The sequence below is a fragment of the Mangifera indica genome, chromosome 19, assembly GCF_011075055.1.
Source record: "Mangifera indica cultivar Alphonso chromosome 19, CATAS_Mindica_2.1, whole genome shotgun sequence".
Classification (NCBI taxonomy): Eukaryota; Viridiplantae; Streptophyta; class Magnoliopsida; order Sapindales; family Anacardiaceae; genus Mangifera; species Mangifera indica.
The window spans coordinates 9894465-9917758 of NC_058155.1; the positions used below are offsets into that span (position 1 = coordinate 9894465).

General features: G+C 36.4%; 2 protein-coding genes across 6 annotated transcripts; one reads left to right on the forward strand and one right to left on the reverse strand.

The window, feature by feature from the left end:
• The first annotated feature begins 1152 nt into the window (after positions 1-1152).
• On the forward strand, positions 1153-4295 carry LOC123202570. Of its 2 annotated transcripts, none has more exons than XM_044618504.1 (5): positions 1153-1491; positions 1607-1633; positions 1731-1853; positions 2491-2731; positions 3014-4295. In XM_044618504.1, the coding sequence occupies exons 1-5, from the start codon at positions 1436-1438 to the stop codon at positions 3833-3835; spliced, it is 1269 nt and encodes a 422-aa protein (XP_044474439.1). In that variant the 5' UTR covers positions 1153-1435; the 3' UTR covers positions 3836-4295. The 2 variants fall into 2 exon arrangements, with proteins under 2 accessions (XP_044474439.1, XP_044474441.1); XM_044618506.1 differs by having other exon boundaries at positions 1155-1328.
• A 558-nt stretch (positions 4296-4853) lies between these two features.
• LOC123203269 (E3 ubiquitin-protein ligase UPL2-like) lies at positions 4854-20667 on the reverse strand. 4 transcript variants are annotated; one of them, XM_044619573.1, is made up of 17 exons: positions 20433-20667; positions 20116-20245; positions 18152-18253; positions 17863-18069; positions 11200-17728; positions 9957-11056; positions 9571-9876; positions 9267-9471; positions 8828-9102; positions 8445-8728; positions 7038-8157; positions 6809-6955; positions 6640-6720; positions 6327-6552; positions 6047-6186; positions 5512-5618; positions 4854-5178 (listed from the first exon to the last, which is right to left on the reverse strand). In XM_044619573.1, the coding sequence occupies exons 2-17, from the start codon at positions 20209-20211 to the stop codon at positions 5076-5078; spliced, it is 11028 nt and encodes a 3675-aa protein (XP_044475508.1). In that variant the 5' UTR covers positions 20212-20245; positions 20433-20667; the 3' UTR covers positions 4854-5075. The 4 variants fall into 4 exon arrangements, with proteins under 4 accessions (XP_044475508.1, XP_044475507.1, XP_044475509.1 ...); XM_044619572.1 differs by having other exon boundaries at positions 20116-20248; XM_044619574.1 differs by having other exon boundaries at positions 18152-18247; positions 20116-20251.
• Between the last annotated feature and the right edge of the window lie 2627 nt (positions 20668-23294).

Consider the following 23294-nt stretch of genomic DNA (forward strand, 5'->3'; position numbering starts at 1 on the left):
GGACTTAGCTATCTTGAAGCTAAACATTTACTGCTTATATAAACTCGTCCTGGTGTTGAATGAGCGTCAGAATCTCCAACCTGCTCTGGTGTCAGAGCAAAAGCCTGAGAATTTGGTGTAGAAGACTCGCAACGCCTCACTGGCCTCCTAAACTTGGGAAGTGATGGGCGAACTCTTGACAAATTCATCCTCAATAGTGTTCGAAGATTTTCAGGAAAAAAATTTGGAAACGAGATGTTAAAAGTCTGAAAATAGCAGACCTGAAAGTCAAGGAACGAAGGAATTTGCTAGGATTTTTTTCGAGCACACGAGGAAGAAATGGACATGCTGATTTCAAAGGGCAATTTATAGGCAAAGGCCAGTGGGACAGGAAGAAATCCTCGCCATTTAAGCGACCATGCGTCGGAGATCCGATGGTCCTAAACTAACATAAAACACGTACAGCCTAAAAGGTGTGCTTCTCAAAGTTCCAGTGAGGCTCCAAAATCCGACGTAATTGTTCGAAATTGTATCTCAAACAATGCCTAGCGTCCAAGTGGCAAAGATCTGAAGATGCGTCTATCCTACCTCAAAGCAATAGGAAGGGTAGATCTCCTCTTTGAATGAGATCAAATTTTAATTGTTTAATCATTATCACACGTTAACAATTAGATAAAATGTTTAAATTGCTAATTCACAATTAGATATAATCATCATAACAACGTCACATTAATCATAAAATAATTAAGTCGATCAGACGACTATGTCATATTAAATATAAAACAGTAAGGTTGCACCCAACTCTTTCTTGCATATAGTAACCCTGATTATATATGTATCATCTTCGGGCACTATGGGTTGATAATGCCCTCACCACTTCGTCACAAGAGGGACATGGGCGAAAGGTTTTTACCCTTTCTTTTGATATGATTATTTTCCAAGCTTTAAATTTCCTTTCTTGGTTCATTGTAAACATTACTCGTAGATTATTTTTTTATTTAAAAATTTAATACTGAAAATTGTAGATTTTGCTTTGCATTAAAAAAAAAAAAAATCCTTTACGTAAAATTCTTTGGTTTCTTTATTGGACTGTTTGGACAGCCAATCCAAAGAAAAGAATCTACCTAATACAGAACATTCCCAATAATACGTATGCCGTCTCAAAAGCACCTTCGTCTCTACTTCCTTGACTTTGCTTTTCTTTTCATTAAAGCAGTTTGGGGGACTTCACTTTCCTTTCTAGTACGGGGCAGTGGCTTATCTTCTTGTTCTGATGGAGCCCGTCAACTGCCCTCTGCCTGAATAAATAAATAGCCATTGCGCCGGTGCGCTTGTATATATGCTTACACGTAAGTGCATCTGATCATTGACCGACTTTTGATAAATCCCTATATACAACAACAAAGGAAGTTGAAAAATTATGACATTCTAAAAGCTTGAAAGGGTACGGGGAAAAATGGGTTGGGAAGCTTTCCTTGAGATATCAGCAAGACTTTTCTGTGCTCTCTCTAGGTTTGTAGATGTTGCTCAAATTTCAATTTGTTGGGTATTTCTATTTGCTTTTACATATTTATTTGTTTATCAGTGGTTTACTTTTTCACTTGATTTCGTTATTCGTTTTCTGCAGCTCTCCCTTTGCTTTGGTTTATCCCATGTGAGTATCTAATTTTATATGTTATTGGTTTTATCTTTTAGATTAAAAAAAACTTCAATTCATGGATTTTTTAAATTGTATGTTTATTTTGTTAAAGGTATGCTTCCGCTCGGGCTATAGAGAGCAATTCCCACTCCATAAATCAGCAATGTCTTGCTTGCTGGGTGCTCTTTGGTTTAATTCAAACTATGGAGATGGTGCTTTCAGAGCTATTGAAATGGTAACTTCAAGCTTTGTGATATCTGTTTTGGTTTACATTATATTGCACAATTTGCTTGTATTTTAGATCGACATCTAACTGTGTGAGTATCTTCTATTCTGTAATCAGAAAGTTCTTTTTGCTATGTCCTATTTGTGATTTGACACATAAGGAGATGAAAGACTTGGAAGTTTGTATACCTTTTAAAGCACAGTATTATGGTGACTTGTACTTAGTTTTGTGATGTTTTCAGAATTTTTTATAAAGAAAATTTTCCAAGTTGAATAAAAGTACATGCCCTTTTTTTCTTTCTTCGTATCTTTAGATTTAATGTTGGCATTTAGATCACTCTGGGATATCTATGTCAATAGCTTGATCAATGAGGCTCAAAGAAGCTATAATTGTTTGATTGTTGGCTGTGCTTGTGCAGTGTTTTAACCAACAGAGTTTTAGATCATGTTAATTTCGTTTGATAATAGAAATATGTTAGATTTATGGCTTGTAGAGAATCCAGATGCATTCAAGCTTGGTCTGTTTTCTTATGAGTTTGAGTTTGCTCAGCCTTTTTTGGCCCTTAGAAGGATGCCAATATAAGTGCATACCTTTGCCTGGATATTCTTTGTAAGCTCTTCACACTTGATTTTACTTTCAATGATAGGATTCCATTTTGGCCTCATATCAAAGGCGTGACAACAATCTTTTTAGCAATACCTTCGTTTCAGGGTGCTTCTTATGTCTATAAATACTTCATCGGCGCTTATTTTCTTGAGAATTCAAAAATGCGGTACCTACTATTTATCCCAAGGAAGAATGACCTCATAGCCTGCCTCCCTGATGCTGATCATACAAATAATGTTCAATTTGGACCAGAAAAGTTGGAGAAACGCACCATTTGCCAGGTAGGCTTTTCCCCTTTGCGGTAAGCAAATCCATAATTTGTAGGGTAGCTGAATTTACTCTTAGAAGTAATATCTTGATCTTTTCCCTTTTATGAGTCTTGATTATCAGCCTAACCCAGAAGGACCTTTAAAGTTAGAATTCAATGTAGCAATGCCATGATATAAATATTTAAAGCTAAAGGCATTATTCTTATTTTTTGAATTGCTGCCTTAAACAATCTGCGAGTAAGCTAAATTCAGCAATGCTAACCTTTTTTTTATAAATATTTTTACCTGTGATAGGAAAGTTTGGAGCCTAGTTGTGACATTTCAAAAGTGGAATACGCTTGGCCAACTGTTGCTGTTAATGCTCAGGTGTGGAGATGCACTCTTTGTGAAGTCAGCACTACAAGTGAAAAATGTTTGCAGAAACATATCGAAGGGAAGAAGCACAAGATCAAAGAGCAAGAACTAAATCCATCTGAATTAGAGGCAAATACTTCAGATAGGTCTTCAATAATGCCAAAGAAAACCAAACCTGGGATGGCTTTAGACCGGAACTTCAACCTAATAGCAAGTGGAAATCTTCAAAAATGTAGCAGCATTGATAAACCAATGATGTGGATTAGTTGGCAAAAGCCACCGTCTGGATGCACAAAACTAAATACTGATGGATCAATATATCGGGGAAATGCTGGTTTAGGTGGTCTGCTCCGTGACTACAGGGGTGACCCAATATGTGCCTTTGTCACTAAAGCTCATTTTGATGACACTTTCTTGGTTGAACTATATGCTGTATGGAGGGGCCTGGTTCTTGCTTCTCATATGGGGATCAGGGTAATATGGGTTGAATCTGATTCAGAGAGTGTTGTGGAAACCATAACTAGACGGCGGAGTTGTAGTGCAAAGGCTAGTAGTTACTTGAATGACATTTGGAGGCTTCTTAATAATTTTGAGGAGTATTTAATTTCTCACACATGGCGTGAAACTAACAAAGCGGCTGATTATCTGTCAAAGATGGTTCTGCCGGGAAGTGACGTAGTATTATTCCCCGATTATTTTCCAATTAGCCTTTGTAATATCATCAAGGATGATGCTGAGGGAAGGATGTATCCTAGGGGTTAATCTATTGACCCACTAGATTGTGAACACCTTTCAAGCTACTTTAACATCATTTGGTCACTCAGTAGGTAGGAAACAAGAAGAAAGGGCAATTATATAATTAATAAGACATGGGAGACAGAGGACCTGGGATTTCACTCTTAAGATTCAGCAGTAAAGATGTTGAGGTGATTGATAGATTATGCAGCGCACATGAATCTACCCGTTGGCTACAGTTAAGTTTAGCTGTGCTTAGAGGATGTAAGTTGGTCGCAACAGAAGGAGACTTTCCAGGTTGTCGACGATGTTAGCGAATGTCAGTAGTTCAGTTTGCTAGTTTAACTCATTAGATTAGGCTTCGTTTATGTTTCTTCTTGCTGAAACTTGAATGTTGAACATTCCATGAGGATGAGTACTAATATGATATCCAGCAAGGAACTGACGTGCATCGTTGAATTTATAAAGCAATACTTGTTTCTTTGCAGGATGAATATGTTGAGCAGTTTTTAGATTCCAAAACCTTAGCTGGCGTACCAAATAAAGAACAATTGCCTACGGAACACCTGCATTTCGAATTTAACTGTTTAAACTACTACGATTGGTTTGGGTACCATAGTAAGTGATTACCACAGAAAATATTTTTTTAAAATTCAACAATAAAAAGATAATTTTATCCTTATCTTTAACATAAATTAACCTTGGGATTTTTGATCTCCCGATATGTATATCCTTCCATTAAAATTTGGATAAAAAATAATTTTTTAATGTAATTATAATAAAATTAATATTATTTCTTATATTATTTATTCTATCATATCTTAATCTCTTATTAATTAAAAATCAAATGAAATAATATCTGAACTAGAAATTAGATTATCAAGATAATATAGTTGCACATTTTTTGTGGTTGAGGCTCCATCACCATGGACCTCAAAATCACCAAATCTAAGAAACAAGATATTGAAGACTAAAACAGTAAAAGAAAAAAAGGAAAATAAATTTAAATAGAATTAAAGAAAAATATAAAAAGAAAACAAGGGCATGTTGGCAAATTTAAAAACTGCCATAAGCATTTCCCATAGCCAATATATTGACTGTACAGTATACAAACATATGACATCCACCCATTTCCTTCTCATTGCTGAATTTTGACATTAATAAATATTATTATCTACATTACCGATTTTGATGTCCCATTGCTGAATTTTGACATTAATAAATATTATTATCTACATTACCAATTTTGATGTTCCACCTGTAATTTCTAACCAAATCCGAACCCTTCATTCGCTTCATGAATTGCAAGCAGCAGTCTCTCTTCTAGATGTTGTTTAGAAGGATACTCTGGCAAATCTAATTGATTGAAACTGCAGAAATCAAGGGTTCACGTCAGTGAAGTCGTTCCAAAGAAAAAGGCTTGGTCCATACCGTTAAAAAACTCCAGCAAACAAAAACTTAAGAGTAATACTATATATATACACTTTTAAGTACACAATTGGGATATACAGATGATATGTCATTATGTGATTGGATGTTATTTTATTCTTAGTTTAAAATCATTCAATCACATGATGACATATAATTTATGTATCTAATCATGTACTCAAATGTGTACAGATAGTTTTATTGAAAACTTTGTGAACTTATGACAGATGGGAGCTCAGTTATGTGTAGAAAACTGGAGGGATATTTTAGTTTACCAAGTATGAGCAGATGGCAAATGATCTGAGCTTCCATAAGCCTTGTGTATTTGCAACTTTTGTGAGCCTGAAATTCCATGTAGAGCACTGAAACCTTCCAAGGGCACCTAAAAGAGTTGTCAATAACAAAAGTGAGACAACAAGAGCCCTGTTTAGTTCCCCATATCCAACAATTAGAAGATGCAATAAGAAGTGAAATATTTAGTACATGGTGAGATAATTTTTTGTTTCATGATTGTCATGACAGTTTTCTTGATTAGAAAAAGGCCAAACATATAAAAATCAAACTGAAAAAGGTTTTCGTTAGCCAGCTTAACAGACAAGGTCCAGAATATTAAGGCAAAACTCCTTATAATCTGTTTATAGTCTACCTGATGTCCATTCTATTTGAAAGGAATACAGCAGGAGTTAATTTCATTAACCTAACTAACACGCAAATAAAGTCACACAATTAAATATGACATTAATTGTTAATAAATATTGCAGTAATTGAATGCAACAGAAATTAAAAAGTGGTACGTAAAAGAGAGAGAACCTTCGAGGTGCCAGTCACAAACTGTAGAAGACGAGCCTTATCCTCCTTGCTGAACCCTTGAACAACCTCCCAAAACCACTGTATAACAGGAGATGCAGCACTGTAACCAGAATATTCTGTATTTGCCCTCATGTCATCCACTGAAAGACATTGATAGCAGTGAGTTTGTTTAGAGTTTCATATTAGAATTATCAAGGAATATTTATAAATAAAAAGGTGGTTAGACTTGAAAACTATAAGATCAAGATGGCCAAAAGTAATAACAATTTACAGAACTCACAGTCAATATCTGGAAGTCCACTAATCAGCAATTCCAATTCCTTGTCATTGAAAATAGATATTAATTCCCTAGGAATTAGTTCACTAAATCCTTCAAGGAATGCATTTATTTGAGGACGAATAGCAGTCGTCAACCGATGCTCAGCAACTAGATCAACATATTGGTGTTTATTCTCTTCGGTAACCTTCATATTTCGCCCACCAGGTATTAGTTCACAGTCAGTTACCTGCATCATATTCAGGAGACTATTAAATGAGGAACTATTTTTTTAAAAGTATAAGCTGATAATGAAAAGATCAAGTTAGATCATTACTTGTGTTCTTTCATACAAAATCAGCTTTTCCTCATCAGCATCAATGCTGAAAGTGAGATCTAGAACATCAGTTATCTCGTTCTGCAAAAAGGTATAAGGATTAACCAGTAAGACTAGCTGAACAAAGACAAAATTACATATAAAGACATGACAAGACAAGAAGCCATACCTCAAGCGTCCACTTCAGGTTTCTGAAGTAACCAGGATCAATAGCTTCAATGTCAAGATAAGTAACTTTAACCCCAAGGATATGCTTGTAGAAAGATCGAGTGAAATGAACATCCAAAAGTTGTCCATCTAAAAGCGCTTTTCCAACCTAAAAGGGATATTAAGCAATGAGCTAAAAGTAAATAATCACTAGATCAATATAACTTGAAGCAATTAAAGGTAGTACTCACAACTCGTCCAACAAACTTGAAATATGAAAGATGTTCTGTTTGGTAGACAGAGTTAGGATTGGGCTGGAATGTTGAATCATTGCCCACGGTTGTGAAAAGTAAGGCTCCTTTGTCAAAAATAACCCTGGACAACAACTGGTACCATTCCCTGGTAAGACCACCTGCATCAATACCTTCTTCTCCTTGAAAGTGAACAGTCAACCTTCCCTTCAAATCTTGTGTTGATCGCAAGCGCAGTTGGTTATAAGAATCTTCAAGAATGTAAGCTCTTCTTACTGAAATTCTTAAAGAACTGTGATGATGGTCATGTTGATGCTTTATTTTTGATCTGAAGTGTGCACGTTTATTATCAAAATCAACAAAGCGAGGAACCTTGAGCATGAGTGAGAAAGACTTCTCCAGGAGCCCAGGATTCTGACGGATGAAAGCATTTAGTAACTTCCTGTGTTTCTCAGAAAACTTTACAAAAGCCATCTGCTTTTCATCTACTTTTAAGAAGGGCCCTGTGGTCTTCTGCTGGGCAGCAGATGTGCTGGCATCTTCGACCTCAGAAACAACAGCAACACCAAAATCATGACCTGAACCTGGTTGTGCAGGCTGCAACTTCTCACACATCACAAAGAAAGATTCTATATATGGTAAGATGTTCTGAGCACCGGCAGGAAGTGGCGAAATAGCACTAGATGGTTTCGTAGTGGAAGTTCTGGATGTAGTTGGCATTTCAGTAGAAGAATCTGAATAGCTCTCTATTTTGCTTATACAAGTACTCAACTCCAACCACAAAGGCTCCAAAGCTGTGTTAATGTCCCATACATTAGAAAGAGCAGCAGAATGTCCCTTTTCAGGGAGAATAAGTTGATCTTTCTCCTCCTCGATTAGGGAGCCAACAAGAGAGCTAAGTGCTTGCAGGACCCTTAAAATTGCAGCTCCATCAGAAGATGATGTACAGAGAAGTGCTTTCACAGCTTCACCAAACACATGTAACTCATCCATACCAGATTTAGTTAACTTTTGCAGTGCATCTGCTAGCTCGGTGATAAATAATTGACAATGAGTGGGAGCAATCATCACCAACTTATTCATTACCTCCGCCACCAGAGAATATGCATTATCTGACAAACTGATTGATAAATGCAATGTCAGATCAAACATGACATATGATCATAACAATAACAGCAGTTTCTTGCAAGAAAAATTAAATCATATAAGGCCAAGTATTTAGAGAATGGAAACATAAGAATTGGTGTGTGCACTAAGGAAAAGGAGCCAACAAGACAAATGAATTTCTTGCATATTCACAAATGCAAGCATGAGAAGATCTATAAACAAATTTGACATTGATGTGCAAAAGGACTACATCAGAGCACATAAGAAAGAGAGAGAGGTAGGTATAAAGCTTCACTATACCCTTCTCGTGCAAGCAATGAACATAGAAGTCGAAGTTCAGTTTGAGGCAGGTTAAGCATTACACACTGAACATCACATTCATCATTTTCACATGAAGTTGCAGATTTGGAATCAACGTTGGATGATGAAACAGAAATCCCAGATGAAACGCCATGAGGTTCTGCACTCATGCCACCCACTGAAGTGGGAACTAGAGGAGGTTGCTGTTCTGTTGTAGATGCCCTTGATTTGTCAGATAAACTACTTTCAGCGTTGTCAATAATGACCCCCAATAAATTAAGCAGCTGAAAGAAAGAACCGAAATGAGCTCAAAACTAACACAGCCTGCAACATACTGAAGAATAAATAGAGGAAAGCAGACATCATGTTGGAAAAAGCATAACCTGTTCAAGATGTGCTACACTCCTCAAATAAAGGGGTTGGTTCAAGAGACTCAAAAGCAACATTACAGATATATATCCTTCTTGCTGCTTTCTATCTATTTCACAAGGTTCATCAATCATAACAGCTTTGCCATGAACCTCATCAATATTCTCTGACTTTTGCAGGGCAGGGAGAGGCAGCCTAAACTGAAGCAAAATCTTTGCAACAGAAGGATGGTTACGGGCCAAGTATGTCAGAGTTTCAAGAATACGCCTGGAAACCAAAGGAGGAACTCCTACAAAGGGAAAAAGAAAAACATATGAGTGTCACTCTGACAATAAATTGCGTAAAACAATCAACAAATGCTGAAAATTCCTCAAAATAATCAAATGATATACTTGAGAATCTACAATTGGAAAATATATACAATAAATATGTGTATATATACACATTAATTACCATCAAAATGTTGGGGACGAGAATACATCACATTGTTCTGACAAGCATAAAGACGATATGGTGGCTCAACAGCATTTAAATAATTCATTGGCTTTCTTGTATCAAGCATCAGCATGTCCATCAGGATTCTAACCATAGACGTTCTGGTTTCACTATGCACACATAAATTCAAGAGCAGCTTTTGCAATGAACCTTTATAGAGTGGCTGCAAATTTATGTTTGAAAACAGTTATGTAATAACAAAAAATGAAGCACAAAACATTGGGATGCAATCAAGGGAGAATCAATTCCACCAAGTACATACCTGGACTACACGAAGCAACCTAATCATTGCTTGAAGAGCTTCCATGCCAACTAAAGGAGATCCATCAACTTCAACTACCTTAGCAGCAATATTCCTGCGGGAGATGATACTTCCACCAGATCTTTCCACACTTGATCCAACACCTTCACCACGCCTAGAAGACTCACCTCTACGATTCCGAGGGTACATACCAAATAAGTTATGATTATGATACCGATGAGCAAACCTTTCACGTAGCATATTTGCCTCCGCAACAAGAGCAGGAGTGAGATTGGCAAGAATAGCATCTGAAGATGTTAAGAGAACCTGTGAACAAGCAGAAAACAATAAAAGAAATTCAGATGTAACGAGATTCCATATAGTTTTGCATTTAAATGAAATCATACCTCTTCGCGCAAATCTGATGAAAACGTTGCAATTATGGAGACTGTGTCCATTTCGACTGGTTGACCTTCAAGTTCTTGAGACTGATGAAGCCTTTGAGCTTGCTGTTGTGCTAGAACTTCTTCCCGGATATCTGGAGGAAGTGCTGCGAGGAATTCGGGATCAATATCTCCAGCATTTTGTGGTTGCTCATTTGAAGGCTGTGCCACTTGACCCTGTTGTGCTGATAGAACTTCTGCACGCAACTCCTCAGGTAGAGCATCCAGGAATGCAGGATCAATGGATGCAGAAACACCATCATTGTTCATTTGCTGCTCCACTGCTGGACCATCTTGATCTGCTTCATGGGTAGAATTTTCTGCAACTTCAGTCACACTATGAAGTGGTGTATCTTGCCCATTTAAAGGAGTAGAGTTCCCAAAAGAAACATTAGCTCTTCGTGTGCGATGTGCTTGTTGATCACCCAAAGGCATTCTATCGATGGAGCCTTGCCTTTCTCCACCATCATCATGGCCGTCAACACTCCCAATTTCAACATCTAGGCTCCTCAGGCTTTCTCCAAATGTTGCCCCACTTCCACCACTTTCTTGACTCACTGCTTCAACATCCCGAACAACAGCATCATGCTGTTCAAATTGCATTTCCACAGACTGTGAGTGTGTACTGGATGCATCTGTTCCCTGCAAAGAATCACTTGCTGCAGGTCTCATATCAGCATTGACAGAGCTTTCAATTGCAGGGGTAGAGGAAGGAGCTGTATTGATGCTTTCATTGTTTATATTGTTCTCCGTGGGAATCTCAGGCCTTGCACCTGCTTCAGACACTTGTAGCTGACCAGCCTCACCATTACTTTGGGGTTCAGCTGTCGATGTGTTCTGATCTGGTTTCTCAGGAGATGGTCGCCTCAACTGGGAAATAAGTATCTCTTCAAGAACTTGTGGTACAACTGGTGCACTAGAACCACCATTTTGCTGGTTATCATCCACCCACAAGTTTGAACGATGACCGTGACGTCCACTCCTCAGAGAGTGGAAAATAATATCCAGCCGTGAAGAGGTGCTATCAGCATTCCTATCTGAGAAAATAGTGTCATGGGCAGTGCCTGGATTGGAACAAAAATATGGTCAATCATTAATATAAATGACAACTCAAAAGTAAACATGACACACCAAAATAAAATAAAAAGTCTTGTTGGAATATCAGAAAATAAATGATAAAACTGAATAACATACTGAAAAAGCTTACCTGCTGGTCTGGGAACAGTGTGCATGGAGGATGGAGGCCTCGATAAAAGAGGATGACGTGAGGAAGTAGCACTATCACTATTTCTGCCCAAAAGGCTGTAAATAGAGGTAGTCCGTGCTTGACGCCTAGAACCAAAAACGTCAACTGGCATCACATGAAGAGTTTCATTGGGAAAGTTATGATCTCTGCTCAAAACCTCAATATGGTCAAAGACATTTATTCCATGTATGTCCTCATCCAAACTAAGAACAATACCTTCCTCATCGTCATCATCTTCATCATCTTCCTCCAGTACTTCATCAAACTCATCATCATCAATCTCATGATCATCCTGATCAGTATCAGGATGAGGCAGGTGATGAACTTCGTCCTCTTCCAGATCATTATGTTCTTCATCATCCTCATCATCATCTTCATCCCCATCATCACCTGACATCTCTACGTCTTCCTCATCTTCATCTAGACTTTCTTGCACATGAGGCTGGATTTCAAACTGTATCCCAACAGTATCAACACCATTTTCTAGACCCCTCATGTCCTCATGAGTTTCTTGCATATAATCATCCTCAGCTGCAGGAGTAAACCCTCCAACAAGATCCTGGTCATGTTCCATATCATCTGTAACAGCCCCAGATCCACCATAGTTTTGTACAAAATTGAAAGATTCAACATTCTCCGGTGCCACAGGATCATGATCAGACCGCAATGCCATTTCCATGGACTGGGATATGTCAACAATATTATCTGTTCTTTCAGTCTGATCATTACCAGGGGATTTGCTTGAATCCCCCCCTTTTGCTGCACTAGAATCAGCAGCATGAACATGTTCCTTTGTCACCAACTCCAGTGCTTTGACAAGTCCTATAACAACTTTGGGTGAATTTTTATGATCCAAATCCAGTACTCCAAGAGTTTGAGTAAACGATCTAACCAGACCAACATCTATAAAAGTGGCAGAAGCTTCAGCAGAGATGCATGAACCAGTAGGTGTACGAGCAGCCAGAATGTCATTTACCAGATCGACAAAAGTTTGTAAATCATCACCTGCTGGCCTGAAACCACTACATGAATCGACAAAGTCATTAAAAATACAGCTGACATCTCGAAAAACCCTCTTCCTTGCCTCTGCAGAACGGACACATGATGCCACCAAGAACTGGCTAGCCCTGTTTGCTAGTTTATGCCTCCAATCACCATCTGCTTTCCTTTCCTTCTTGGAATTTCGAGAATATGGAATAAACCTGTGAAGAATATGATGAAATACTCCTCCACTGCAAAAACCAGTAGCACCTCTGCAGCTACTGATCTCCCCATCTCTTCGAAGAAGAACATGAATAGAAGAAGAATACAGTAGTAAAATCTCTGTTAAAAGTTTCATCATAAATACAATCTTTGCAAGAGAGGCAGATGCATCTTGGCTGCTGGCATCATTCTCACCAGACGCAGCAGCCACAGCTTTTCCTTTAATGGCAGCAACATCAATGTCCATATCACTTGATGATGTATCAAGAGGGGGCACATCTGTTGCCACACCATCCTTCATTGGAGGTAAATAAGCAGTGACTGAATCCAGAAGAAGTTCAATCACATTTACAAAGCTCTGGGGAGACTTCCGATGAGCTTTGATAATCCTGGAATTTGAATCATTTATTTTTCGATGTCCATTCCCAGGACCAGTTGTGTTCACAGCACCCAGACTAACCTTACCCTCATTAGCCTGTGTTTTGTCTTTCTCTGAAGCCTTTTCCTTATCCTTCTCTTTCTCTTTGGACTTTTCCTTGTCACGGTCTTTCAGCAAGACAATGTATGGCCTATCACCAACCATCTCAACTTGGCAAACAGACTGAGCAGCTTGCAAAAAAATAACTGGATCTCTTGAGACTGCAGAACCTAAATTTAGAAGGAAATTGCGTGGACTGATACGGCCATTTGAATGCCTGTTCGCAGCAGCTACAAGGGTGTGCTTTATCTCGGATTCCATAGCTTGCTGCAGAGTTTGAGGATCTTCAAGGATGTGACGGATAATAGCAGCAGCAACATTATCAAACCCAGGGAATAGACTACTTGTTGGCAGTGAAAGCAATGAACTTACACCCCCAGCAGCAAGAAAACAAACAGCAATGGGATGACTTCTGGTGAGAGTGGCACATAGTTGCAGAACTGCATGCATGGTTTCAGATGAAAGCTGTTTCTTGATACAGCTAGAAGCAATCTCAATAAGCCTCTTCTGATCATGAGGATCAACATATTTTGATGATTTTAAAGCATGCAACTTGTTTTGCTTATCCTCATCAATACTAATAGCAATCGGCTGATTATTAGCATCATCTCCCTTCAACAGCTCAGCAAAATCAGAATTTAATTTTTTATCAACCTGCAATAGCCGATCAACAGCAAGAAAAGCTGTCGTCACCCATTTTGGAACTTGCTGTTTTCCCCCATCAGCTGAGCCAGAATCCCATTGCACAAGCAGATCAGAGACCAGTTTCACAAGACCACTCTTAGAGGCAACTTCAAGTGCCCCTGCATCTTCATGAAGGATTAAAGCAAGAACATGGAAATGAGCGGATAGCATATTACTGTTTCTGCTATCAGTAATTGAATTACAATCCTTCACCTGGTCAATAATAAACGAGATGATGCGAGACCTATATTGACCTTCATTTTGGGAGCATATCAACACAAGCAGGTCCCGTACTGGAAATGCTAGAGGTTCCTTCATTAGCAAAAGCTTAGTACATGTTGATAATAACTCCTCAATGGGAGGAAGTTGGGCCATCTCTTCTTCAAGTTGATGAATAGGGGTATTTGCAACATCTTCCTTTGTTTCTGATTCAGAGTTCCCAAGCGACATGGCAAGTGCACGGGCAAGTTCATCATCTTCTTGGGTTTCCTCTGGATGGGAGAACAGCCACTCCATTGCTAACTCTACACTATTTGATCCAACTTGTCTCAGAGCTTCCTCTGCCCTAGATCTGGAAAAACCCATCTCCACAATTGTTGAAATAGTTGTTTCATTTGGCGGGGGCCCAGTAATGCGAGAATTGATGTTGCTATTGATATTTTTCACTTCAACCCCAGAATAAATGTGCCTAATGATAGAAATAATTGCAGTAATAAAATCATAACTGCAGTCAGTAAATTGTGGATGAGTCCAAACAGGAAGCACCGCTTTCAGCACCATGGACTGGAGCACCTTAACAAAAGTCTCAGCATCCCGTGGAAAAGGCATATCTCCACTTATAAGAGGTTGAGAAAGTAAGTACCTTGTAAATGGAGACAAAATAAAAGACGATGTCACAATGTGGTCCATAAGTTTACCATAGCTAGCTAGGGGACCATAAATCCATGGATGATCAGCATTTTTTTCATCCTGTTTTACATTCCCATCATCAGTCTCCATTGGGGATGTGCCGGCCCTGTTAAGTGCAAATAGCAGTTGACTGGTTGCTTCAAAAGTCATCAAAACCGATTGAACAACTCCATGGCCGTATAAGCAATTTAGCAAAATTGGATTATAGGAATCTGGCCTATCCAATAAAATGCCATCAATGAAATTAACAACCTTACCAAGGTATCGACACTTTGTTGATATAGAAGTTTCTGATCTGGAAGGATTTACATGACCTATGAAGTTCATGTGATCCAGTGCAACGGAGGAAAAAGAGGAAGCCACAGTTTTTGAAGTTAGGGACACATTCACAGCATCATCTCGATGGCGAGATGGAAGCAACATTACCTTTCCCAACTCTTGAAACAAATGGGTAATGTGAAAAGAAAGAGACCTCACCATATCACAGCAGGAGGTATAATGTGATGTCTGCTTGTCATATTCCTTTTTACTACCAGAGCCAGCAGCATCAGACAAACCAGATGGACTTGCTCCAAGCCAGAGGTTTGAAGGACTATCAGTGTTCAGTCTATGTCGAAACCCGGTAGCACGTCCAAGGTCACGGTAAAGGTTGATAAGATCAAAAAAGTGGGCTTCAATACTCCACCCTGACGACCTCCTCCTCAATAATGGATCAAGGAACTGCCTGAAGGAGTTGAATCTTTGTTCTTCAGAATCATTTGCATTTAATTCAGACTGTTGTGACTCAGCAGCAGAACTAGCACCATCATCATCCACCTCAAGCTTGGCATCTTCAAGAAGAGCAATCTGCCATAAAATTTCACGATGGACACGTCCAATGTCTACCAGAACATCTTTGCTATCATTTGCAAATTCTGTGAGCAGTGCAGTTACCCAACGATTGTCTTTCGAAGCAGCAAGAAATAGAAGGAACTCAACAAGGAAGAGTGATGAAAATACACTAGCATCAGGCAGCATCCTGGGATCAACTAAAAAGGACACTGAAACAGCATCAATTCCAGCCAAAACTTTCCTCAAATGGTCTCTAAGAGAAGAACAGAAAGCACGTGCCAGAGAAGTGGAGTGATGTTGAGTAAAACCCTTGAAAACCATTGTGCTATGCAAGGCAATAGTCATCCCTTCAGATGACTGTGCAATACTAGGCCGTAAGAGAAGCTTCAGTAAAGCTTCAATTCCAGACTTTTCCACAAATAACCGACATGTTTCTGTATTTTCCATTGTTCTGTGAAGCAGAACCATCAAATGAAATATGCATAATTGAATAAACTGCTCATCACTGATGCCTTCAGTAACAGAATTAACTGTATCAAGCAAACAGCTATGTTTGCCGCTTTCTCTTTCTTCAGAATCCATCTCCATTGCAGTACTCACACTGGACATCCCTGATGACCCAGTATTATTATTGTCCCCAAAGGAAGAAACTTTATCAACAATCTCAATGATAATATCAACACCAGTGCTTTTAAACAAAGATACATGGCGCAAAAGCTCCTCCACTGCATTTGCAACAGGAACAACAGCTTCATTCATTGCAATGATATATTTCTTGCTTGTAAATATGTCTACAAGGAATCGCAAAGCTGAAGCTTCCTTCACAGCCTCTAAGCCCTTGGCATTAAGACAAATAGCACCAAGGCCATTTGGAACACACATAATGGCCTTCGAAGAAGGCAGTATTCCACCCACTACTGAAGATAGGAATGCATCAGGTAGACCCATTTCAAACAATGCAGGAAGACAAGTTGGGTCTTTGTGGATAATCTCACTCATAACAGTCACAGCTGAGTAATAAATGTCACCTCCAAGCTTCTCTACGTGTCCATATATTAGTGACAAGGTATCAGGTAATGTACTGTCATGGGAGTTGAGGGGTCGGGTAGAATTTGCAGGGGCATCAGTAGCAGACCGGAGTGCTTTCAAAAGAACCTTTATAAGCCTCTTCTGAGAACACAAATGATCATCACTATATCTTGAGCAATCATTGACAATCATTGAATTATCATATTCCTCAGTGAAACCAATAATTCTATGTACTTCTATCTGCAGCCTCTGAGCCAACAGTTCCACTCCTCCAGACTCTCTAACTGCAGTCACAGATGAACTACTGTAATCCATGATCTTCTGCAGAGCTTTCACAGCCAAGTAGACAAGATGCATTCGAGCAGGATCCGAATCCTCTAGAAGAGGTAGAAATGTGGAAACCATTCCTGATCCTCTTATATTGCTCCCTGAAACTGAGGATGAAGCAATGTGAAGCAAATAAAACTGAAGAAGCGCCTCAACAAAGGCAAGAGATGATGGGTCACTGGAACTTTTCAGCGACATAACAGCCCTCTGAAGAACATTAAGAAGAATCATCCGATTCCCAGCAGCAAAGCTTATGCTTGATCCACTCAAAATCCGTGCCCTCTCATGAGAGGACGAATATGCAGCTAACTGGGCTCCCAAGGCAAGCATTGCAAGAGTTTTAATCGTTCCAGGTACAGTTTTGTCAGACCTTACAATTCTGATTAACTCATTTGTGTATTCTGGCTCATTAGCAAAAAATGATGTTAGCTCATCATGAGCATCACTAGACTGAACAAGCACAATAAATGCAAGAAGGCAGACCCTGCTATATAGCCTAAATATTCTTGGAGAACGGAAGGCATGTGCATATCTGATTCTTGTTAGCAATGAGAACCTGAGCTCGGGAGGTATGTTGTACTGTTCAACGCACTGCTTCATTAACGATAGATCATCCTCCTTCCTTAAATGAAGGTCTGGCATGTGTATAACTTTTGAACTTGAAGAATTTGCATTACAGCTGTTTTGCTCAGTGCTTACGACATTGTGACCATGCAGTTCAAAATAGAGGGTAGAACCGATGCGATAATGAGACTTATCACTATCATTTTCTATATCAGATGGGAACAAACATAACCCATCCTCCTGCTTTCTTTCATTTGCCATAACACATGAATACAAACCCAAACCCTCCTCCTTGCTCCCCCACCCCTGAGCCAAAGACAAGAGGTAACCGTTTACCGAGCCACATCCAATCAACTTCGCATTGCCATGCAGCTTAGAGGGATTTAACTTCACAAGAGCAGCTAGAGTCTCTAGGGTAGCTATAAGAATCTCAGTGTCTGTAGAAGTAAGTAGAAGCTTGAAATGCTGACATAAAAAACAATAATAATTTGTCAAACACATACCAGCAGATGCTTGCATAAGCGAGATGAACAGAAAGCTGACAGAAAGTTCACAATATCCCTTCAGTAAACAAATCTGCAATATGGTCCATAACATACCTCCAAACCATCAAATGAACTCTTGTTATGGCAATTCTCCAAAATTGTTTGCATCACTCGTAATATTTGCATAACTGCATGCTTTGGAAATGGATTATCATCTTCTAAAACTTTATCTGACAAAAGAAGGTCATTCCTAGAAGCCAAGTATGTCTTGAAATATGTATCAAAATGCAGAAATAATGGCCTCCAGTGATGAAAATTTCCCTGCAATTAAAGGATATTAAGTTAAAAAACACCAAAGGGGTCAAATGTAAATTTTGACATAGCAAAGGGGGCATGCTATCACCTTATTGTACTCCCAATAAAAGCCTGAAAGTGGTATTGCTATATCCTGTAATGGACTCTGGATCACCTTGTCAATAAAGGCTTTGATTTTTGGAGGCTGCATCTAGAGTAACAGAATGAGATTTTACACCCACACAAAGTGGCAGAAAAATATGAAAAGGAAAGGGTGCTGATCATTTGATCAATATTTCCTAATACGCGCTAAAAATACATATTTTGATTTTCAGGCAAACCGAAAAAGACAAATTTCACCAACAATATATTACATCACTGTGCACTGTAGATGAGAGCAGCAATTTCAGAAACACTACAACCACAACTCTGTTCTCTGTTTAATCCTTCTCTATTATTCCTTACAAATTTCATTCTATGCACAAGCAATTAAATTAAAGAGCATTTGTTTAGGCTAATTTTGAACCAAATGTTTATAAATCCAAGATGATGAAAATGATGATTAAACAAATTGAATAAAACAGCAACAAATGCAAGCCCAACAGAAGTTGGAAAAGTCATTAATAAATTACCAGATGAGTTTCTGGGTAAATTCCATTGTTTAAAGAAAATGTAGTTTCTGCTCAAAGCCTATCAACCATGATTATTCTGGCGCTTACCATACTGTATCTATCTGACCACCATATCGTAGGATGTCTAGACTCAATCATGTAGTCATAAATTCATAATAATGCAAGCAACACTAGCATAAGACACATAAATCAAACAAGAATGATTGTCACTGTTATTACTCCATGCAGATAGAGGTATGCTCAGCATGCCAAATGCATGGTTGCACCTAGTGTAACAAAGAAAGTCCAGCCACTCCTAAATTCTTCATTAAACAATTTAAACTTGCCATGTATATAGCTGAATCAGCCTCTACTCCATACTTATAACAAAATATGCAACAAATACATAGAAAAACAGACATAAGCCTCCAAATATGATATTTGGCACCTAGATAAGAACCGATTCTATAAAAATATCAAAAAATGGATCATTCCATTACAGAGGTCATTTCCACAATATAACTGCTGTATGTTAAAAAAGAAAAGATCAAAATTATAACAAGATAAGTTTAACTTTTAATATAATATAAGCTAACATTTTAATAATACAAAAGTGATGTTAAGTATCCGTGCTACCAACATAGTAGCCAAATCCCAAGGAAGAAGGCTCAGTTTATGCATTTAGGATTTCATCAACCAAACGAACTAAAGAATTTCAATTGTTATTTTTATATCTAGTCTTGGACTAACGACACATTTTCCTCTATTACAAAATAATCAATTACCTTGCATGTTAAGTTCTTGCCACATGTAAATGGATCTTGAAACCATCATAAGATCATTTACAATTTGGTATAATGACTGGGAAAGTAACTCAAATTTCAATGCTTTCTTCATTACCATGACAAAATCTAAGTAAGGTTAAGAAGCTCTGACTTTGGGATGACAAAAAGAGCAAAGACAAAATAGTAAAAATATATATATCAAAGAATTATGCAATAGAAATGACCTATAACTATCCTAACTTAAACTAGCATTGTCCCCAGATGATTGAAACACAGGTGCGGGTTATAGTCAATACAAAAGTGTTCACAATGCTACTCCTGACCTTTAAGAACAAACAGAAGCCATCCCTTGATCAGATTAAATCCTCTCAATATACAAGTAACAATAAAGTGCAAGCCAGCCTTCAAATCAGATGACTTATAAATCTCAAAGATACTAAGTTACTAACTAATTCCACGCCCCAAATAACAAGTCAAAAAAATATAAACAAAACTAGGAAATTGGGGTACATAACCAATCATCATCGGAAATAATAGGGCTAACAAAACCATAATAAATGGGTTGATCAAACAGTATTAAAAATCTTCAATAAAACCCTAATCACTTAGAAAACATGAAAATAAAATAAAGTAAAAGTAAATAATAGAATAAAACAAATAAAAAAACAACAACTCACGGGCTCAGAGTCGAGCTTAACAGAGGGACCGATAGGACTCTCGCCGGATATCAGCTGCGTCAGCCTGGCCGGCAAAGTTGATCGTGCGGTCGTCATCTCATCTCAACAAAAATTTTTTATCTGGTTTCAACTGCTACTAAAACAACAAAACCAAAAAAAATAAAAAATCACTAAAACCAAAAACAAAAACCCTTAAATAAACAAAAGCGGAACCAAAAACAAGTAGATTACAGACAAAAAAACAAAAACAAACAAGAAAAAACAGTTAGATCAAAGGAACAGGTACTGAAAGAGAGAAAGTGTGATGGAGATATCACCTAAGAGGCGTCCACAGCACATAAAAGTTCTGAGAGAAATTTGAAAGAAGGAAAAAGAGATATACAAGAAAGGGAGAGGGACGAGGTGAAGCGTAGAGTTTGAGTAGAATTGGGTTGAGCTGTTTGTTTTTCAGTTTAATTTTATTTTATTTAAGCAAATAAACTACGTTTTAATTTTTTTACAAGTTTAGATTATTTCCATTCCTAGCAAAGGAAAGGACCATCCCTCTGACACACACCCCACTGCGAGGCGGCTTTCCATTTAGCCTTTCTACTTTTCCTCTATCTTTTTGTTTAAGACGGCTATTCGAGATCGGGTATTGGATCCGACTCGTTTTGATCGAGAAGAAAATTCTTTAATATAAATATATTAAAGGGTGAGGATAACTAAAATATCTCGAGGTGTATTTATTTTTAAACTTTTAATTTATTTTTTTATATTTTTTTTAAGTTTTTATCAATTTAATTATTTTAAAATGTTTTAAATTATTATAAATATATGAAGACTAATAATAAATATTTTATTATTTTTATAATAATAATAATAATAAAAGAGAAAAATATAGAAAACTTTTTTTACAAATAGGGAGAGAAAAAAAATAAATTTTTTTCTATAAATACGAGACGAGAATTTTCTGTTATCTTTATATCAAAAGCGATAAAAAGTTTTCAAATAAGAACAAAGATGAAGGTGTTTGACTTCTATTCAGTTTATTGTCATCTCTAATACTTCTTCTTTTCAATTATTATTTAAAAAAATTTACACATCATCTATATATTATTTATTTTCAATTTAATTTGATTCAAAGTTTAGGAAGTGACAATAGTTCAATCAAATTATAGCGAAGACACGTTTATACATATCTATTTTAAACACATAAATATATACATATTTATATATTTTATCATATGAGTAAATATTACTTTATTTTAAATTTAAAATTATTCAATTATATAATAATACATATAAATATATATACAAGATAGATACACATATTTTTTATTGTTACTTTTAATTTAAACTAGATCTTGACTAATGTTTTTCATCTAAGTTGTTAGGATTCACATATGTTCAGCAAGAAGACCATGTAACTTATTAAAGGGTATTGATGGTTCGATTGGTCTACCCATTGATGTGTGCAATGAACTGAAGTCTTTATTATTGTTTTTATCATATAAGGACTCCAGTTACTATAGTAGTAAATCAAAGTCCATAAAGTTTTGATTTATTTATGTGAACTTTTATTATTAAAAATAAAATATTATTACAAAAATATTATTGGATTTGATATATTTTAATATATATAAATAATTATTATATTTAATTAATAATAATCAAATATTATTTCATTTAAATACTTTTACAAAAATTATTATAATATTTAATTAAACTATCATATTTGAAATATTTATTTTAAAATTATTATCTTATTTTATTTGTTAAATAATAAAATATTACGATTTTTTAGAGTTAATTCCTATCCAGACCTCTCATGTGAATGATGAAATTACATCAATACCCCTAACTAAGGGGTATTTTACCCATGCCAAAGACACATTAAACTGAACAAAAATCTAGCGACCATCTCTGTTGATTTGCTTTGAAAAGCTTGATCAAAATTGGGGGAAAAAAAAAAAAATCTGGACCTACGCGATTAATAATGTGACACGAAGCTGTTGCACGTTTGCGCATCAATCAATTACACCGTCAAAAATTGCCAGCAATAGCACAACAAAAATATTCACGATGTGTAATTGTGGAATTTGGTGTTTTAGCTGCAACGTTAGGTAATTTTTGTTGCCCAATTTGGCCCAACATATTCGGATTTCTTGCTAAGGAAAATGATATCCAAAATTACCGAGCAACCTTACTTTAGGCTGCGGTGTTTGGTTGTTTTGCCTTTATTTGTTCTTGTTCTTTTTTTTTTTTTTTGGCACAACAAATTTAGGTTATGCTCGAATACCTTTTCTGAGAGGACGAATTTTTTTTCCCATTTAAATATATTTTTGCTTGAAAAAAAAAACATTACTTTGTAGCAATAGCACTTTACAAAAGAACAATATTATTGTTTAGTTAGATATTTAAATGATTTTTTATTATATAATTAAGTATTATTTGGCCCTTAATTTAAAGTTATACAATTATATAATAATATATTATTTAAATAATTAATTAAATATTTAAGTTGAATACACGTAACAATAAAATATTTCAAGCCGTATACCTTTTTAACAATTAAGGGCAGTTAGGTTTGCTAGAATAAAAGATTACTTCGATAATCTATATTTTATTATTATTATTAACTTATTTGTTTTGTCAGTAATAAAAAATTACGATAATATTTTATTATCTATGATGAAGATAATATAAGAGATAATATGACTACCACTTTCAATTTAGGTATTAAAAGATTACTAATATAATTTTGATTTTGTTATAATTATATCCTTATTTATAAATTTTTTAGAACAAAAATACATTTATTTTCAATTAATATAATAAGTTATAAGAAAAAATATTTTAAAATAATTACATCTAAATATATTTAAATAAAATAATATTTTATTATCATTTATTACCTTCAATTAAACATTATAATTATTTATATTTATTAAATATAATAATAATTTATACTTAAAAATTTTCAAGATAATATATCTTTAATATAATATTTCACTTTTAGTAATAAAAAATTATTCAATCAAATACACTCTTATTAATCATTTTCCTTTCCATGTTTACCCTCAATTTTTTTTTTTTTTTTATGTCCTGCTTAGTGAAAGTATCCGCTATGAAAGTCTTCATCTGATCAAAATATTTTTTATCTAAGGCAAATGACTTATTTCTACCCTAAGTATGTT

Coding starts and splice junctions, on each gene's coding strand:
- LOC123203269 (XM_044619573.1), bottom strand. CDS start 20,211: ATGACGACCGCACGATCAACTTTGCCGGCCAGGCTGACGCAGCTGATA. Junction 8,158..8,444: donor TCATTGCTTGCACGAGAAGG/GTATAGTGAAGC, acceptor TTTATCAATCAG/TTTGTCAGATAATGCATATT. Junction 6,187..6,326: donor TGGACTTCCAGATATTGACT/GTGAGTTCTGTA, acceptor AATGTCTTTCAG/TGGATGACATGAGGGCAAAT.
- LOC123202570 (XM_044618504.1), top strand. CDS start 1,436: ATGGGTTGGGAAGCTTTCCTTGAGATATCAGCAAGACTTTTCTGTGCT. Junction 1,492..1,606: donor CTTTTCTGTGCTCTCTCTAG/GTTTGTAGATGT, acceptor CGTTTTCTGCAG/CTCTCCCTTTGCTTTGGTTT. Junction 1,854..2,490: donor CTTTCAGAGCTATTGAAATG/GTAACTTCAAGC, acceptor TTTCAATGATAG/GATTCCATTTTGGCCTCATA.